This window comes from Neopsephotus bourkii, unplaced genomic scaffold (assembly GCF_033783945.1).
Source record: "Neopsephotus bourkii isolate Nb327-2 ecotype Australia unplaced genomic scaffold, CSIRO-AGI_Nbou_v1 NB_1139, whole genome shotgun sequence".
Lineage (NCBI taxonomy): Eukaryota > Metazoa > Chordata > Aves > Psittaciformes > Psittacidae > Neopsephotus > Neopsephotus bourkii.
Genome location: NW_026901625.1, coordinates 747,049 through 761,351, shown reverse-complemented (window position 1 = coordinate 761,351; position 14,303 = coordinate 747,049). Strand labels below are relative to the sequence as shown.

Genomic DNA, 14,303 nt, shown 5'->3' with positions numbered 1-14,303 from the left:
TCAAGGCCAGGTTGGACACAGGGGTTTCAGCCCCCTGCTCCAGTGAAGGCGCGCTCAGTCCCGCTGCGCTCCCATCGCTTCGTGTGCAGGCTCTGCAGGATGGTGCTTGTCATTTAGGTTTTACTTATGTATTTATTTGCTATTTTAGCTCTTAATTATTTTATTTTTTATTTTTTTCACTAATTTAAATTTATTTTTATATTTATTTTTCTTTTTTAATTTTCAGTTTCCGAATCTTTAATTCCATTTTAATGAATTGTTCCACCCTGAGCCCTGGTGCTGTTCTGTGGCCCCAGCCCCTTCCTCGCTGCTGCCATGGCCCGTGCCGGCTGCGCCGCCCCGCTGTGTCCTTGGGCCGCAGGCTCCGAGTCCCGCGTTACCGGTGACACCGGACGCGAACGGTTCCCTCCTGGCCGGGGCCGCCCGCATCGGGCCGAGGGCACATGGCCGCGGGCGGGCGGTAGGCCCCGGGGAACTACAGCCCCCAGCATGCCCTGCGAGAGGGGGGCGGAGCAGCGCGACCCCATTGGTCACCGGCGCCCTCAGCCCGGGCGGGGATTGGCCGCCGTGCGCGCCGCTGGGGGGCCGTGGGCGGAAGTGTGGGGTACGGCGGCCGCGGAGGGACGCAGTGGAGGGACGGGCGCTGCGCGTCCCGCCATGTAACGCGCCGCCGCCGCCGCTGCCCTTCGCTGCTCCGCCGGCTCCTCCCGCCCGGGATGGGGGCCCGGGGCCCGGCCCGCCGCGGGGGTGCCCGGACATGACGGGCGGCCGCGGGAGCCGCTCCAGCACCTGCCCGCCGCGACGGCACCGCCACTCCCGGGGACCGGCGGGGCTCCTCCTCGGTGAGCGGGGGCGGCCGGGCCCGGCGGCTCCGCGGGGCGCAGCGAGGCGGCTTCCGGGCCGGGGGCGGCGCGGAGGGAGCGGACGGGACCGTGCGCGGGGGCTGCGGGGCCGGGTTAGGGGGGCCCGTTCCGGGGCCGGGGTCTCCGCCTCGAGGGGAGGTGGGGGGGCGTTCAGCTCCGTGTCCGGGAGCCGGGACCCGCTCTGCAGAGCGGCAGCGCCTCGGGGCTCGGTACCGAGCGGCAGCGGCCGGGACCGGGGGGGGAGGCCCGGTTGTTGTTTTCCTCCCCGGCTCCGCTCCTGTTGTTCTTCACCACTTGGGTGCCCCAACGTGTGCGAGGGGCGGGCGCTGCCCGCATCGATGCGCGGCTCCCCGGGGGAAGCGTGCGGGTCGCTGCCGTTCCCGTCGCGTTCCGCGCACACCCGCACCTCCCAGCGCTCGTGAGCCCAAACTTCTCGGGATTCCTTCCCCCTGTTGCGCTGCCCGGGGCGCGGGGACCCCGCGGTTCGGCCTCAATGGGGGCTGCTTTGAAGCAGAAACCCGGGGCTGGGTCTGGAGCCGAGCGCGCTGTTGAGTGGGTGCAGCATCCCTGTTGGTGCTCATCCTGTCGGGAAGAGGCGCGATCCCTGCGGCAGGAGCCGCTGCGTGTTCCTGCCTTTTCGCCGGCCTGTTTATTTTTAGGGGCTTAGCGCCTGTTTGGAGGGAATGGTTGTTCCATCGCCATAGCAACGGGGCTGAGTTTGTGATAAACATTATTAAAGGAAACCTTTTCCATCGTCAGCGAGGCTTCCTTTCCATAATAAAGTTAGGAACGACAGCGAACGCTGACCCTTTTGTTTGGGCTTTGCTCCGGAGCGGGATGCGGACACCCGGCCCCTCACTCTTACCCGAGGATGCTTTTCAGCAGAGCCTTGTGCCTTTTGGAGCTGATTTAAGCTGCTGTGAGTAAACTCGCCCCTCAGCCCATGATGGTGGCAGAGGAGGAGGAGGCAAACGTCATTAGTGAGGAGCTGCTGCAGAGACCGGTGGGTTTATGGCTTACATGGAAACGATCCCATCAGTGGGATGCCAGGCACAGAACTGATCAGAGGTGTTCCGAAGTTTAACATTCCCGCTGTCTGCCCTAAAGCTTCCTGTGTGCTGTTTGGTCTGGTATCCTATAAAAGGAGAGGTGGAAAAGGGGAGATGCTTCATGTAAGCCCAGAAAAGCAGGGAATCAGGTCTGCTGTCCATAAAAGAGGCTACAGTGAGCTGTCCTTAGCCAGGGATGAGGCAGCAGAACAGTTGTAGCAGTGCGGGATGTACATGGACTGTGCTGGGAGGTCCTGGTTAAACAGGTTGAAAGGTTCTAAGGGTCAGGATGTGCTGGGCAAAGCCCTATTGGACACCAAAGCTGGCACCGTTGTCTCTCTGTCAAGGTCCACAGAGCAGTAGAGCTGTTTGGCTCATCTGCTTCTCCTAACCTGGGGCTTCAGCCATGGGTATGGTGGGAATCCTGGGGCACTGTGCTTCTTTGTGGCTTGTTCCTGTGTGCTGACACAGAGGTGAGCGCCAGCAAATGCCTGTGAAGGAGAGGAAACGCTTATTTCTCCGGAGTTAAAAAGCTGAAAGAGTTCCCTCCTGGAAGCCAAGTATTTGCTCAGCCCTGGTTTCAGGTGGAGTAACGCAGTTTGTGAGCCAGGAGCCCCACATTTACAGCAGTGTTTGTTGTAAGCAAATAGAGCCGTCAGGCTTGGAGCGGGATTGGGCAGTGAAAACTCTGGAGCTGCTCTTATCACCAGGACATCCTCCAGCATTTCCTTCCACCGAGCTTCCTGCCTCCGTAACCACGGCTTCTCCTTCAGACCAAGCTGATTTTCCTGACTGGTTTGGAAGCAGCAGCGCAGTGAGGGCCCGAGCCAAGGGGAAGACAGGAATTTGGTGGAGTTTAGGGTGGTTTTCCCTTGTTCTTGCCTGGTTTTAGTGTGCGTTAGAGCAGGTTGAAGTTGTTTGCTCCTTGGGAAGCTGCCAGGGTCCAGAGTGTTTTCATGGTGGTGGTGCAGAGGTAGATGCCTGCATCTTGACTTTTGGTTCCTTATAAATAGACCTTTAGTATACACAGATTTGCCTGTGATTTACCTGTCTTGAGGAGGTGAGCTTAGAAAACAGGACATGCTGATATCAAAATTACCTCTGCAGTGCTCTGTGTGTGCTGGAAGAGGACTGAGCACCCACACGCTTCCTGCCAGGTCAGTCTGTCCGTAGCTGCTTACAGCCTGCAGAGGCTGGGTTTGGATGGAAGCTGTGCCTTGTAGACCCTTTACCAGCCACGTTTCACCTCTGGTTTTTCACCCTTGGTTTGGGCAGTGCTGGGCAAAGACTTGATCCAACCTTGGCGTTAACCCTGCTTTGAACAAGGAGCCGGGCCCGTGACCTCCACAGATCTCCTTCAGCCAATGCTACCTCATTGCTTGTTCCCTGGAGCAGCTCTCAAGGCCTTGTGTCTGCAGAACCATTGCACAATGCAGCGGGAGCTGTTGTCAACGAATTCCTCCTGCTCACACACCGTGGCCATTCGAAACCAGGGAAGGGGATGGAGCAGTGCAGCCAAGTGTGCTCCACACACGAGGGGAGTGCTCCTGCGTGCTGTTGCTCACCTCCTGCATTGCACTCAGTGTGAGGTCCCCAAAACCATCTCAGTGGTGCTGTGGCTGCCTCTTTTCTTGCCTTTTTTGCTGCTGTTAACAGAGTGTTTCTGATCTGAGGTTCTCTGGCACCCTCTGTATCTGTCTCTGCTCTTTGCTGCTTCCAAAGTCATCCTTTGACATGTCACTTCTGTGTTAGGTACCCCGGCAGCTGTAACCATGCCATTTAAATAGGTGGTAGCACTGACTTTTCCTTTGCTGTGACATCCCTTCTTCCCCGTGCCCCATCCTTTGTTCCTGTGGGGGCTCTGACAGGGCTGTGGACCTGACTGCTTCCTTCAGTCCAGCTGCAGAAGTCATCAGGCTGCAGATGCTTGTCGGAGGCTGCTGGAACAAGCTGAGGTGGGAGATGGCTCGAGCTGTGCGTGGTGCTGAGGCCAAGCACAGGAAACTGCCAGAAGAGCTTGAAGAGGGGCGTTAGGGCAGTGTCACCAGGTGCCCCTCTCCTCTCTGAGCACCCAGAGGTGAGCCCTTGTCTGTTTGCAGCCGTGATGTAGCTCCTGGCCACATCACATTCCTGCTGTGCCATCTGGGATTGCGCACTCCTTCCGCACAGGGTGCAGAGCCTGGAGGCTCTGTAATCAGCTGCGTTGCGTGGGGCCCGTTGTGGCACAGGTAATGATGAGAAGGCACCGGAAGAGATCCGTATCTCGGATGCCTTCTGGAAGCTCCTGGCTTTGTGAAGTCCAGGCCTCAAACCCAGCTCCAGCCACTTCAGCTGAAGCTGCAGCAACCAAGTTTGCAGCGCTTGGATTGAGAATGCTGCAGCCAAATTCTGTCAGCTACTCAGTATACTTGAAGGGTCATCCGTAGGCGTCAGAGAAGCTCTCAAGACAATAATAGTGCTCTATTTTAGCATCCTCATTACAAAGTGTAACTGCCCTCTGCCTCGAGCAACTATTTTTTCCTTGTACTCAGCTGGTGCAGGATTGGAAGGGCCGTTGTTGCCTCTCTGCCTGATTCCCTCCTTGTCTTTTCAACTGAGACCTTCTCCATGGGCTCTTAGAAGGAAAATACCTTCAGCAGAAAAAGGCAGTTGGAAGTAGTGTGCTTGTAATCATTGGTGTGATTGGTTTGAAGGCAAAGCAATTAAACTGCTGGGCTTTTTATGTTGATGGGGGCTGTGCTGAGAGATTGATGCCTTCTTATAAACGGAGATGTTGTTCTGAAGGGAGTTGAAATGCTTTTTACTGATGGTGAGAGAAGCAGTATCTCTGCTGTTTGAGTGGGACATCAGGGTCCTGTCCTCACCCTGATCTCTATAGTGCCTTCAGCTGACGGGTCTGTAACACCAGACCCCTCACTGCAGAGGTGTGTGTGTGTGAATGCAAGGGACAAGAGACTCTTCTGAATTCTGATGCTTTTGAGTCCATGGCTCTGGAAATGGCTGTAACAGTGTCTGTAAGAGCAGGTCCCACCATGCCAGGGCAGGTGAGGATGTCCTGCAGAACACGGGGAGCACAGGGAGCTTCCACTGCTGCTCAGTCCTCTGGTTGCAAGGTAAAGGCTCATGAAAGGCATCAGCCGCCTCCTGCCCCAGGTGCTGAAGAAGGAGGAACCTTTTTACCATGTTCTTAAACAAAGAGAAGTGCTCATCTCGCCTCTGCTGGTTTTAATTTTACATCTTGTGTGATGTTTGCTTTTATTCGGCTTCTTCCTGAAGAAGCAACAGTTCTTTCATGTGTTCTCTGGCTAAATCAAAGCAGCTTTTTATTAACGTTAAATGAAGTGTCTTGATTCATAGCATGTTGTCTCCCATGTACATATTCTACTTCCCAGTTAGAGTACACTCCTGGGCTCTGAAGCGGCAAGTTCCACCTGTGATTCCATTGCTTTGACCAACTTGAAGGGTTATTTTCTGGCCTTCCCTTTGTATATAAGCTTCAGAAAAACCATGCTCCCAGTTGCAGTGAGGCATCGCTCCATTGTTCGCAAGTATTTAATAGAGGGACATTCATTCTTTCATAGGGTGACCTATCCATTAGCAATTCCAAAGTGCTTTCTGCCTTTCACACCCTGTTAACATGTCAGAACATAAGACTTTTAAAAGGAGGTGGTGCTGAGGATGTGCTCTGTATCCTCCAAATGATGGGCAGGATCATGACATCCCTCGAGCCTGTAAATGTCAAACATCAGTGGTAACTTGATTGATCCAACACTCCAGTACAGTTTCTGGCTGCTCCTGGGAGAAGGATCCTTCCAGCTGGAAAGCTGCAGTAGTTGGGATTTAGGCAGTGTGACCTCTTGTTTTGGTAATGGCTCCTCTGAACAACAGAGCTCTTCATTGGGAAAGGTGGGGTTTTTCTACCACTTTGGTCACTCCGTGTGTACTCTGCACTGGGACCTGGCAATAACCCTTGCCTGCGGTAGAGGCCGGTGAGCATTGAGTTAGTGGCAAGGTGCTTCTTCCTAATGGGAAGGAAGCGGGCTGATAAAATAACGGGGTTAAATCCTGGGATGAAATCTGCATGGATTTTTAGGGAGGAGGAGGGAGAAAAAAGCTTTTGCCACTCAAATGCTGCTGCTGATCCAATTGCGCCGTGATTGCCTCCCGTTGCATCAGGCAGCGCTGCTTGGTGCAGGGCTGCTGCTGGGCTTTGCTGTAGCTAAACGGAGCGTGGGAATAATCAACTTCATTTTCCTGCTCTTTCTCTGTTAACACCTATCAGTGCTATTGACAGCTCGGCAGGATGGCAGCAGCGAGGCCCTACGTCTCCACAGCACCCTGTGCGTGTGCATCATCCTGACAGGATAATGATGCTCCGCAGCGTGCGCGGCCTCTGCGCTGCCAGCAGGCAGAGACAAGATGTTATTGGCAAATCCACATCCAAGCTGGAGGAGAAGGCCTGGAAGAGTTTTCATGTGGTTGCCTGGAGTTCCCGTATGGTTCAGCTGCCACGGGGGGAAGAGGCTCAAAGCAGTGCATTGAGCAGCTGAGATTTTCTTAAGAGTACTGAGCAATTACTTTGGGCAAGCATGGAGCTGTGTGCAGATAGTAATTACCAAGGAAAGCACCTTAGGCCAGCATAGCGGGGGGGTGGTGTGGGTGTCCTGCTTGGAGATTGCTCCTTGTAATTGCAGCAATTTAACTGTCTTGATCAATGGAGCACCCCTGTGTAGCCAGGTAAGCTGCCGTTAGGCAGGGAGTCATAAAAATAGGTTAAATGCAATGGGCTGGGCCCAAAAAAAGTACCTGCCTTGGGGCACCTTATTTAAATAAGAATGTGTAGTCCTGTGTAAACTGTCAGCAGTAATCCTGTTACAGGGCTGAGTGAATTCTGAAGCTCTGACTTGTAGACTGTTCTCTTCCTTATATAGGGCTGGATAAGTGCTGGGCAGTAATGAGATTGGAATAAAAGGCTTTGGTAATGAAGATGAACTGGCAGCCCTGACCAAATCTTACTTGCCCATATGTATACATGGACCTCAAGCAATATGAGTGTGGGTGCTGCTTGCTGAAGCTGAACTTGATGCCTCTGATTTGGAGCATTTGGTGGCTTGGGCTGCAGATCACCCCAGTGCTCTATAGGTTTGCCTGTGCTGAATTTGCTTGTTTGCATGGGCAAAAAGCCCCTCATAGTTACACATATCAAACCACTTTTAGTGTAATTCATCATGATGTTTGGTATTGCAGAGTGATTTGCATTGTTTGCAGTTCATTGGAAGACATTTAAGCTGCATTAATAGAAGCTGTTCTGTTGTGGAATAGGAGAATCCATATGGGATACTTCATTAATATCATTTGATCTGTTTTAATTCATAGTGTGTCTTGTACTTCCCTTGTGCAGACAGGGTTATTAGTGTTCTGTTTGGAAACAGCTGTGGAAACTCAGATTCATGTGGTCAGATATGGTCAAGGAGAGATGTCATCTCTGCTGCCTTGTCCGTCCTTGGTGAGATGATGCATCGACAGCTTCAGTACAGGAAAACCATGCTGGAAGTGCATGAGTCAAGTGCCTGGTCCTAGAGTGTCCCAGCCTAAATGACTGATGGAGGGAAGATGTGGCAGGAGTCAGGAGATAAGCACTGGCAGCATTTGTTATCATTGTCTTTACTTTCATGTTTGCTCTCTTAGAAAAGACAGGGATGATGTGTGGAAAAGAAGTAAGATTTGAAAGGGAGATGGGGGCTTGACTGAAAGGGCTGCGCACCAAGAGGCAGGAGGAATGGGAACTGAAGGAGAGCTGAGCTGTTCTGCACCTCATGTCCATGAAGTGATGCCTTGATCTGCTCTGTTCTCATAGTGGTACTGAGGTGGGTGCAGGCAGGGGAAGGAGGTGTCGAGGGGTGGTTGGGTGTTACCTGCGTGCACCTGAGCTGGTCTCAGGACAAGTCAGAGTGGGTGAGCATGGAACAACTTTGAAAGTTATTTTTTTGGCTTGTGACTCATTGCAACTTACCCAAAGTGACCTGATTTAGTTAAATGAGGCTAAATATAACCCATGTGAAAAGTACTGACATGTGGGAGGAGACGACAGCAGTTGGCTCTCAGCCCCTGTTCTGCAGGGAACATCTTTCACGACTGGTGACTAATAATTTTTACTCTTGCTGGCTTTGGAAATAACATCTCTGCTCCATTACCCCCTTCTAGGGAGACTGAGAAAATGCACTGCTCCTAAACTGCTGCCTCTTATCTGCCTTCCAGCTTACTGCTATGGACAGTGCTATCACCCTGTGGCAGTTCCTCCTCCAGCTCCTCCAAGAGCCTCAGAACAAGAACATCATCTGTTGGACCTCCAACGACGGGGAGTTCAAACTGCTGCAGGCAGAGGAGGTGGCCAGACTCTGGGGAATCCGCAAGAACAAGCCCAGTATGAACTATGATAAACTCAGCCGTGCTCTCAGATACTATTATGTGAAGGTAACAAAGTCCTTACAGCCACCTCCAATCCTTATCCATCTTACCAGCTTCTGCCTAATGGGCTTTGTTTCCTTTTTCAGTCCCTTCAAGGGGGTAGGTGTTACTTCTGTCTCCCAGGCTTAACTAAGGTGTGTTAGCTTAGTTTTAGAGGGGTTTTTCCCCTTTGGTTTTCACTTTGCTGCATTTCCTCCCCGGTGGTTGTTCTAAGGTTCCAGGTAGCTGTGTGCACAGAGTTGCCTTCTTTGATTTATGTCATTGCTAAGACAAATCTGTCCTTGAATACTAATCCCCTTTCCAAGAATACATGCCCTTGCAAGGGTTAAAATCCTCAACACTCCACTTTAAGCAGCAGAATGAGATGTAGTGGAAGGCGTTGCTGCCCGTGGCAGGAACTGGAGGAGCTTTAAGGTCCTTTCCAACCCAGACCACTCTGATTCTATGAGATGGTGAACTTGGAACCACCTTGAGATCTGTCTGCAACTGTCTCTGAGAAGGGGTTGTCAAATCCAGGGTCTGCAGTGAAGCAGCCCAAGCATGCTTCATGTATTCAGGACTGCACCTTTGATGTGGTCAGCAGCTTTGGTCCAGCAGAGTGAGATGCTTCTCTTACTGAGCTGATGTCTTCTAATAACTTGGAGAGCCTTTCATTTAGTGCTCGGGTGGTGTCAGGAAGCTGAACCAGAACCACAGCGTGGGAGCTTTACCTCGCTTGCAGTGAGCCATTCATCCCACTGCTGTTACTGGGGGGGTATAGGAGGTACAAAATCACTTCTGAGGAACCTGCCCCTTTGGTGCTGTTGTGTGGAGCTCACTGCTGGGCAGCACAAATCTGACTTCATACTGAGAGGTCTCAGTGATGGTAATTGTACGAGACATTAAGAGCCTTCTTAGGCCCAGATTGTGTGTGGTGTTTCACTTGGGAGCAAAACAAGTTTGGCATCTGCTCTTTTGTGGTATTGAAATAGCTGGTTTGCCTGCATTCTGCTGACTAGTTCAGCTACCTACTTTCCTTTATTATCATCTTATTAAGAATAAAGGTGGGTTGATGAGAAGCATTAGCTCTCCATTCTGCAAACCTCTGAGCTTTAATTCTGCAAGTTCTGCTGTCAGATTGCACTCACTGGACCCAGGGCAGTGATCTTTGCTTCGGGGAATGGGTATTTGCTTCTTTAACATATGAAAAGGTTTAAGGCTGCTGTTAGTTTATTTAATGTCAGCTTAAGCTCACCTATTAGAGCCTTTATTCTGCAAGCTCTGGAGATGCCACCTGAGGAGCAGAATCGCCTTGCAAGAAAGCAGGGTGGTTTTAAATAAAGAAAGAAGGAACAGTTTTTGATGGAAGATTACAGACTCCTGGGTTCCTCTGTCTATTTCTGGCAGTGTTTGTAGGAAGAAAATTAATCTGGAGAAGGTCTCAATGCATATTTATATCTTCTTACCCACAGAATATCATTAAGAAAGTGAATGGGAAGAAGTTTGTGTACAAGTTTGTTTCTTATCCGGAGATTTTAAACATGGATCCGCTGGTCGTGGGCCGGATAGAAGGAGACCCCGAAATGAGTGGTTTTGCAGAAGTCAGCAGTGCTCCAAAGGATGTGGAAAGCTGCGGGAAGGAGAAGGCTCAGTCCTGTGCGAAGTCCTCCAGCCGCAATGACTACATCCACTCGGGCTTGTACTCCTCGTTCACTCTGAACTCCCTCAACTCTTCCAGCGTCAAACTCTTCAGGTCCATCAAGATTGAGAATCCAGCTGAGAAGCTGACCGAGAAGAAACCCGCTCAGGACCCAACACCCTCCGTCATCAAGTTTGTGACCATGCCCTCCAAAAAGCCTTCATCGGTCCCCTTGGTCTCCACCACTTCCACGGTCTCTGCCACTTCCACTGCTTCTGCCACTTCAACCGTGTCCTCCCTTCCCATGGGAACAGAAGACACTCTCCAGACCTTGGAGACCCTCGTTCTACCCAAGTTACCTGTCCCTGAAGCTCCAGCCCCTTTGCCAAACCTAACCACCAGCTTCACCCCAACGCCACCCATATCCTCAGTGTCCCCCAGCCTGCAGGTTCCTTCCACGCCCCCATCGCCACCCCTGAGCTCTAATCCTGACCTGGACATTGACACGGACATCGAATCCGTGGCTTCTCAGCAGCTGGAGCAGGCTCAGAGCCTTCAGCATCAATCCCCAGAGCCCAAAGAGCAGGATTCATCTGTGCTGGAGAAGGAATTTGCCAATCACCTCTCCAGATCCAAAAAACCCAAAGGGCTGGAGTTGGCTCCTACTCTCGTCATTACAGGCAGCGATCCAAGTCCGCTGGGGATTCTGAGTCCTTCTCTCCCAACTGCTTCTCTTACTCCAGCACTTTTCTCTCAGGTAACCCAATTCCCTTCCTGGTTTTGGTGTTTAAAGGAACAATAGTGGTTGTGTTCTCGTCGAAAATGGAGAGGGAAGCAAGTGGAAAAACACATAGTCCATAGGTTGTGTTTGGAGTCTGGAAACTTAGTCTGGCACTCCCATTTTGTTCATACTTGGGATTAGCTTCTCCCCCAGAGTGTGCCCAAGCGGTGTGTCAGCTCTGCACGTCTGTGCAGTGTTGGCGTGTGGAGGCAAAACCCAAAGCAGCACCAGCAGGATCCTTTGTGCATCTTGCCAGGGTGCTCCTGAATTATTCCCAAAGCCCTCAACCCTCCCATTTTCCTTCAGGCTGATTCTGAAACTGCTTTAAAAATAGAGCAGCACGGAGGTGTGTGCTTAGCAGCTTGCTTTTCCTGGGTTCAGGAGGCAGCTACTGCAGACCAGAGTATTGTGACTTTGCAGCAGCTGCTTAATTTAGTTGTTATCTTTGTGTGGGAAAGGAAAGTTTTTATGCCTCATGGAAAATTTGGAGGAGAACCAAATCCAAGTGGGCTGTTAAATGGGTCTGGATGGGTTGAATCTCTTTCCTGTCGTTCAAATTGGAGGGAAACTGCTGAGTGCAAACTGAAATGGTTGAAGGCAGGGAAAACATGGAGGGGAGTCGATCTTTTGGCATCCTTCAAAGTGTTTGGCCATGAATCTGGAGCATTGGGAGTATTTGGAAGCTGGAGGGACACTGTCAGTGCCACCTCGGCCATGCGGGTGCCCACGACCTGCTCTTAATTCGCAGGCTGAGTGTTCCATGGCCGCTTGCAGGTGCTGAATTGCAGGAGGAGCCGATTTGCTGTGGGTTGCAGCTGGATTTGGCAGCTGTTGGGAGAAGGGGGCCAACTGCTCAGCAAGGGGAGGGCGAGCCGGATGGGGGTGGCTGTTGTGGGGTTTGTGGGGGGGAGGAGGAGGGAATGGGAGCTCCTTGGGCTGTGGAGCCAGGCCTGTGCAGCTGCAGGAGCCGGGATGGTGGCTCTGGATTGATGCGGGCTTCGCGTTGCTGGCACTGCCGCTTCCCACCGCTGCTCTCTCCTTGTGTTTTGCAGACTCCCATCTTGCTGACCCCCAGTCCCTTGCTCTCCAGCATTCACTTCTGGAGCACCCTGAGCCCCGTTGCTCCTCTGAGTCCTGCCAGGTTGCAAGGTGCTAACACCCTCTTCCAGGTAAGTTCAGCCAGTCTCACCGTGCTTCGCGGTACTTTAGAGACCTGCAGGCTCCAGCCCAAGTACCTCTTGTAGGACCCAGACAGTGATGTGCCTGGTTTCTATCCCTGATACATACATAAAAACGTCCCCTCTATTTAGAAAAAAATACATCCTTATAATTATTCATGTTCCTCTTCCACCTTTTGCTTTGGAGTGGAATAACCACATCCATTGCCTGAGTCTGCTTAGGCAAAGGGCAGAATGTAACCATCAGTCTTTTGGGCTTGTATCTGTGATCTCTGTGGAGGAGAAGGAGGTAGCTTTGTATGTACTGTGAGTAGAGGGGAAATGCATTGGACACTTTATGTACAGCTGAGAATGAGCTGGGGAGCAATTCAGAGCATGTGGAAAACCTGTGTCAAGTCACTTATTGAGGATGGCATCAGTGCTCAGCGCTGAGGTTATCCTCAGTGGGTTGCTCCCCTCTGATGCAGGGGCACCACAGTGAATTGCTTGGGGGAAGCCAAGGGTGTTTTCCTTTGTGTTTTGAGGTGTCTTTTTCTTTCCTGGGGGAGTCTCCACAGGCACAGATAGGACAGGAATGGTGAATGGACATGGCCTCTTGCCTAACGGTTTTGTTTTGTCTCTTAGTTTCCATCAGTGCTGAACAGTCATGGCCCATTTACTCTGTCTGGACTGGATGGACCCTCTACCCCTGGCCCGTTTTCCCCTGATCTCCAGAAGACATAGCACATGAACTGACGGGAAGGACAGACTGGCAAGCAAGGGAAAGACAGGACACTTAACATGAAACCGTGTTTTTTAAATGAGCAATTTGTAATTCCCCAGAGGTGATCAGCAGTTATCATAGTTTTTGCCATTCCCAAATCAAATGCCTTTTTTGCAAAATTCCCTTTTTTTGAAGACCCAGGTTGGGAATGTTTGTGCAAACGCCTTAATAGGAGCTGCAGCTCCAGTCTCTTCTCTTCCCTCCTTGGATCGGAAGACTTCCCTATGCTTAAAGGGAGCTTTGGTTGGTGTTGCAGTAACTGAGTCTGCACTGACTGCAGTTAAACAGTATCAGAGAAGTCTTTTCTCTGGGACTCTTGGAGAAACCCTCTGTTCTTCTGCTTCCTGTGCTTGGCAAGAAGAAATCTAATCATGATCGAAGCTGGCATTCCAGGAAATGCTTGGGAAAGGGGTGTGTGCGCTCAGCTTCGCCTTGGGGCCTGATAACTTGTGCAGCAACAGAGCAGCCCGCATCTTTTCTGCTGTAAAAACAGCTTGTCTTTCTGCAGGGAGAGCTTTTCAAGGAATACCCAGTGATTTGTTACTGACATCCGGACAGTTTTCCAATGGCATCGTGTCCCCACAGCCCAGCTCCTCAGGGAAGTGAGCTGGAAAGCTCCTGGATGCTTCTTCCTGCCCTCCCGTCGGTGAGGAGGCAAGATCTGGAGCCAGATGAGCGGTGGGATTAGATCCTTCCGGTTCTCAGAAGGTTTGAATGCTCAAGTCCAAACATTTCTTGTGCCAGAGACCTTACAGAGCCCTGCTGGAACAGCACCAGGCTGGTGGATTTCACACGCAGGTTTGAGGGTGGCTCTGGATTTGTGAGGTTGCTGCCTGATGCTCGAGTTTCAGCAGCCCCAGCAGTGGGTGAGAGCGGTAACGTTCCTGCTCTTGGCCCTCAGCTGGAGTGGAGAAGCTCCTCTTCTGCCCACTCTTATTTCAGGGTTTCCATTGGATCCGGTGCTTTTCTCATTTGAAGAAGCACTGGATCCCAAACGACTTCAGCTCAGTCTGTGCAGCCAAGAGGGTACCACGGCCTGTCCGCCTCCAAGGAGATCTGTGCTTGGGCTCCTCTTCTTGATGGCTGTGTGTACATGGGTTAACCCAAGGCTGGTGTCCAGAGCCATGAAACATGGGGGAAATGGAATCTGTAGTTAGCTTTTTACACCTCAGGAGGCTTTTAAGAGAGCATTTAAGAGGAATCAAAGGAGAGAGGCTCTCCTCTCGCAGGCTGGATGCTGTACTCTTGGTGCGGGGTGAGGTGCCCTTCTGCTGTGGGCATCTGACGTCAGGCAGCAACCTCTGTGTGTGCACACTGAGCTTGTGACATAAGGTGATCCTCTCTGTAAAATACCTGCTAGAAACCGGATGGAGACCATCTCTTTCCTTTGGCTTTCTTCACAGTGGTGATGAGCAGAGGAGGATTGTACCTGTACACAAGAGGAGCTGACAGCGCACGCTCTGTCAGTTGCACCCATCTTCTGCAGAAGTGGTGAACTTGAGCTTTCCAGAGTTTTCCTTTTGCCACTTTTGCAGGCTCTGAATTCACTTTAAAAACCCAAGACTTTACTGCAGTGACGTTAT

The 14,303-nt window shown here is 51.7% G+C and overlaps 1 protein-coding gene across 1 annotated transcript; it reads left to right on the top strand.

Moving 5' to 3' along the window:
• The first annotated feature begins 663 nt into the window (after positions 1-663).
• Positions 664-13,596, top strand: ELK4 (ETS transcription factor ELK4). Its single transcript, XM_061362833.1, has 5 exons — positions 664-842; positions 8,171-8,386; positions 9,832-10,755; positions 11,832-11,948; positions 12,582-13,596. Exons 2-5 carry the CDS (start codon positions 8,180-8,182, stop codon positions 12,678-12,680), a joined length of 1,347 nt encoding a protein of 448 aa, XP_061218817.1. The 5' UTR covers positions 664-842; positions 8,171-8,179; the 3' UTR covers positions 12,681-13,596.
• The last annotated feature ends 707 nt before the right edge of the window (positions 13,597-14,303 follow it).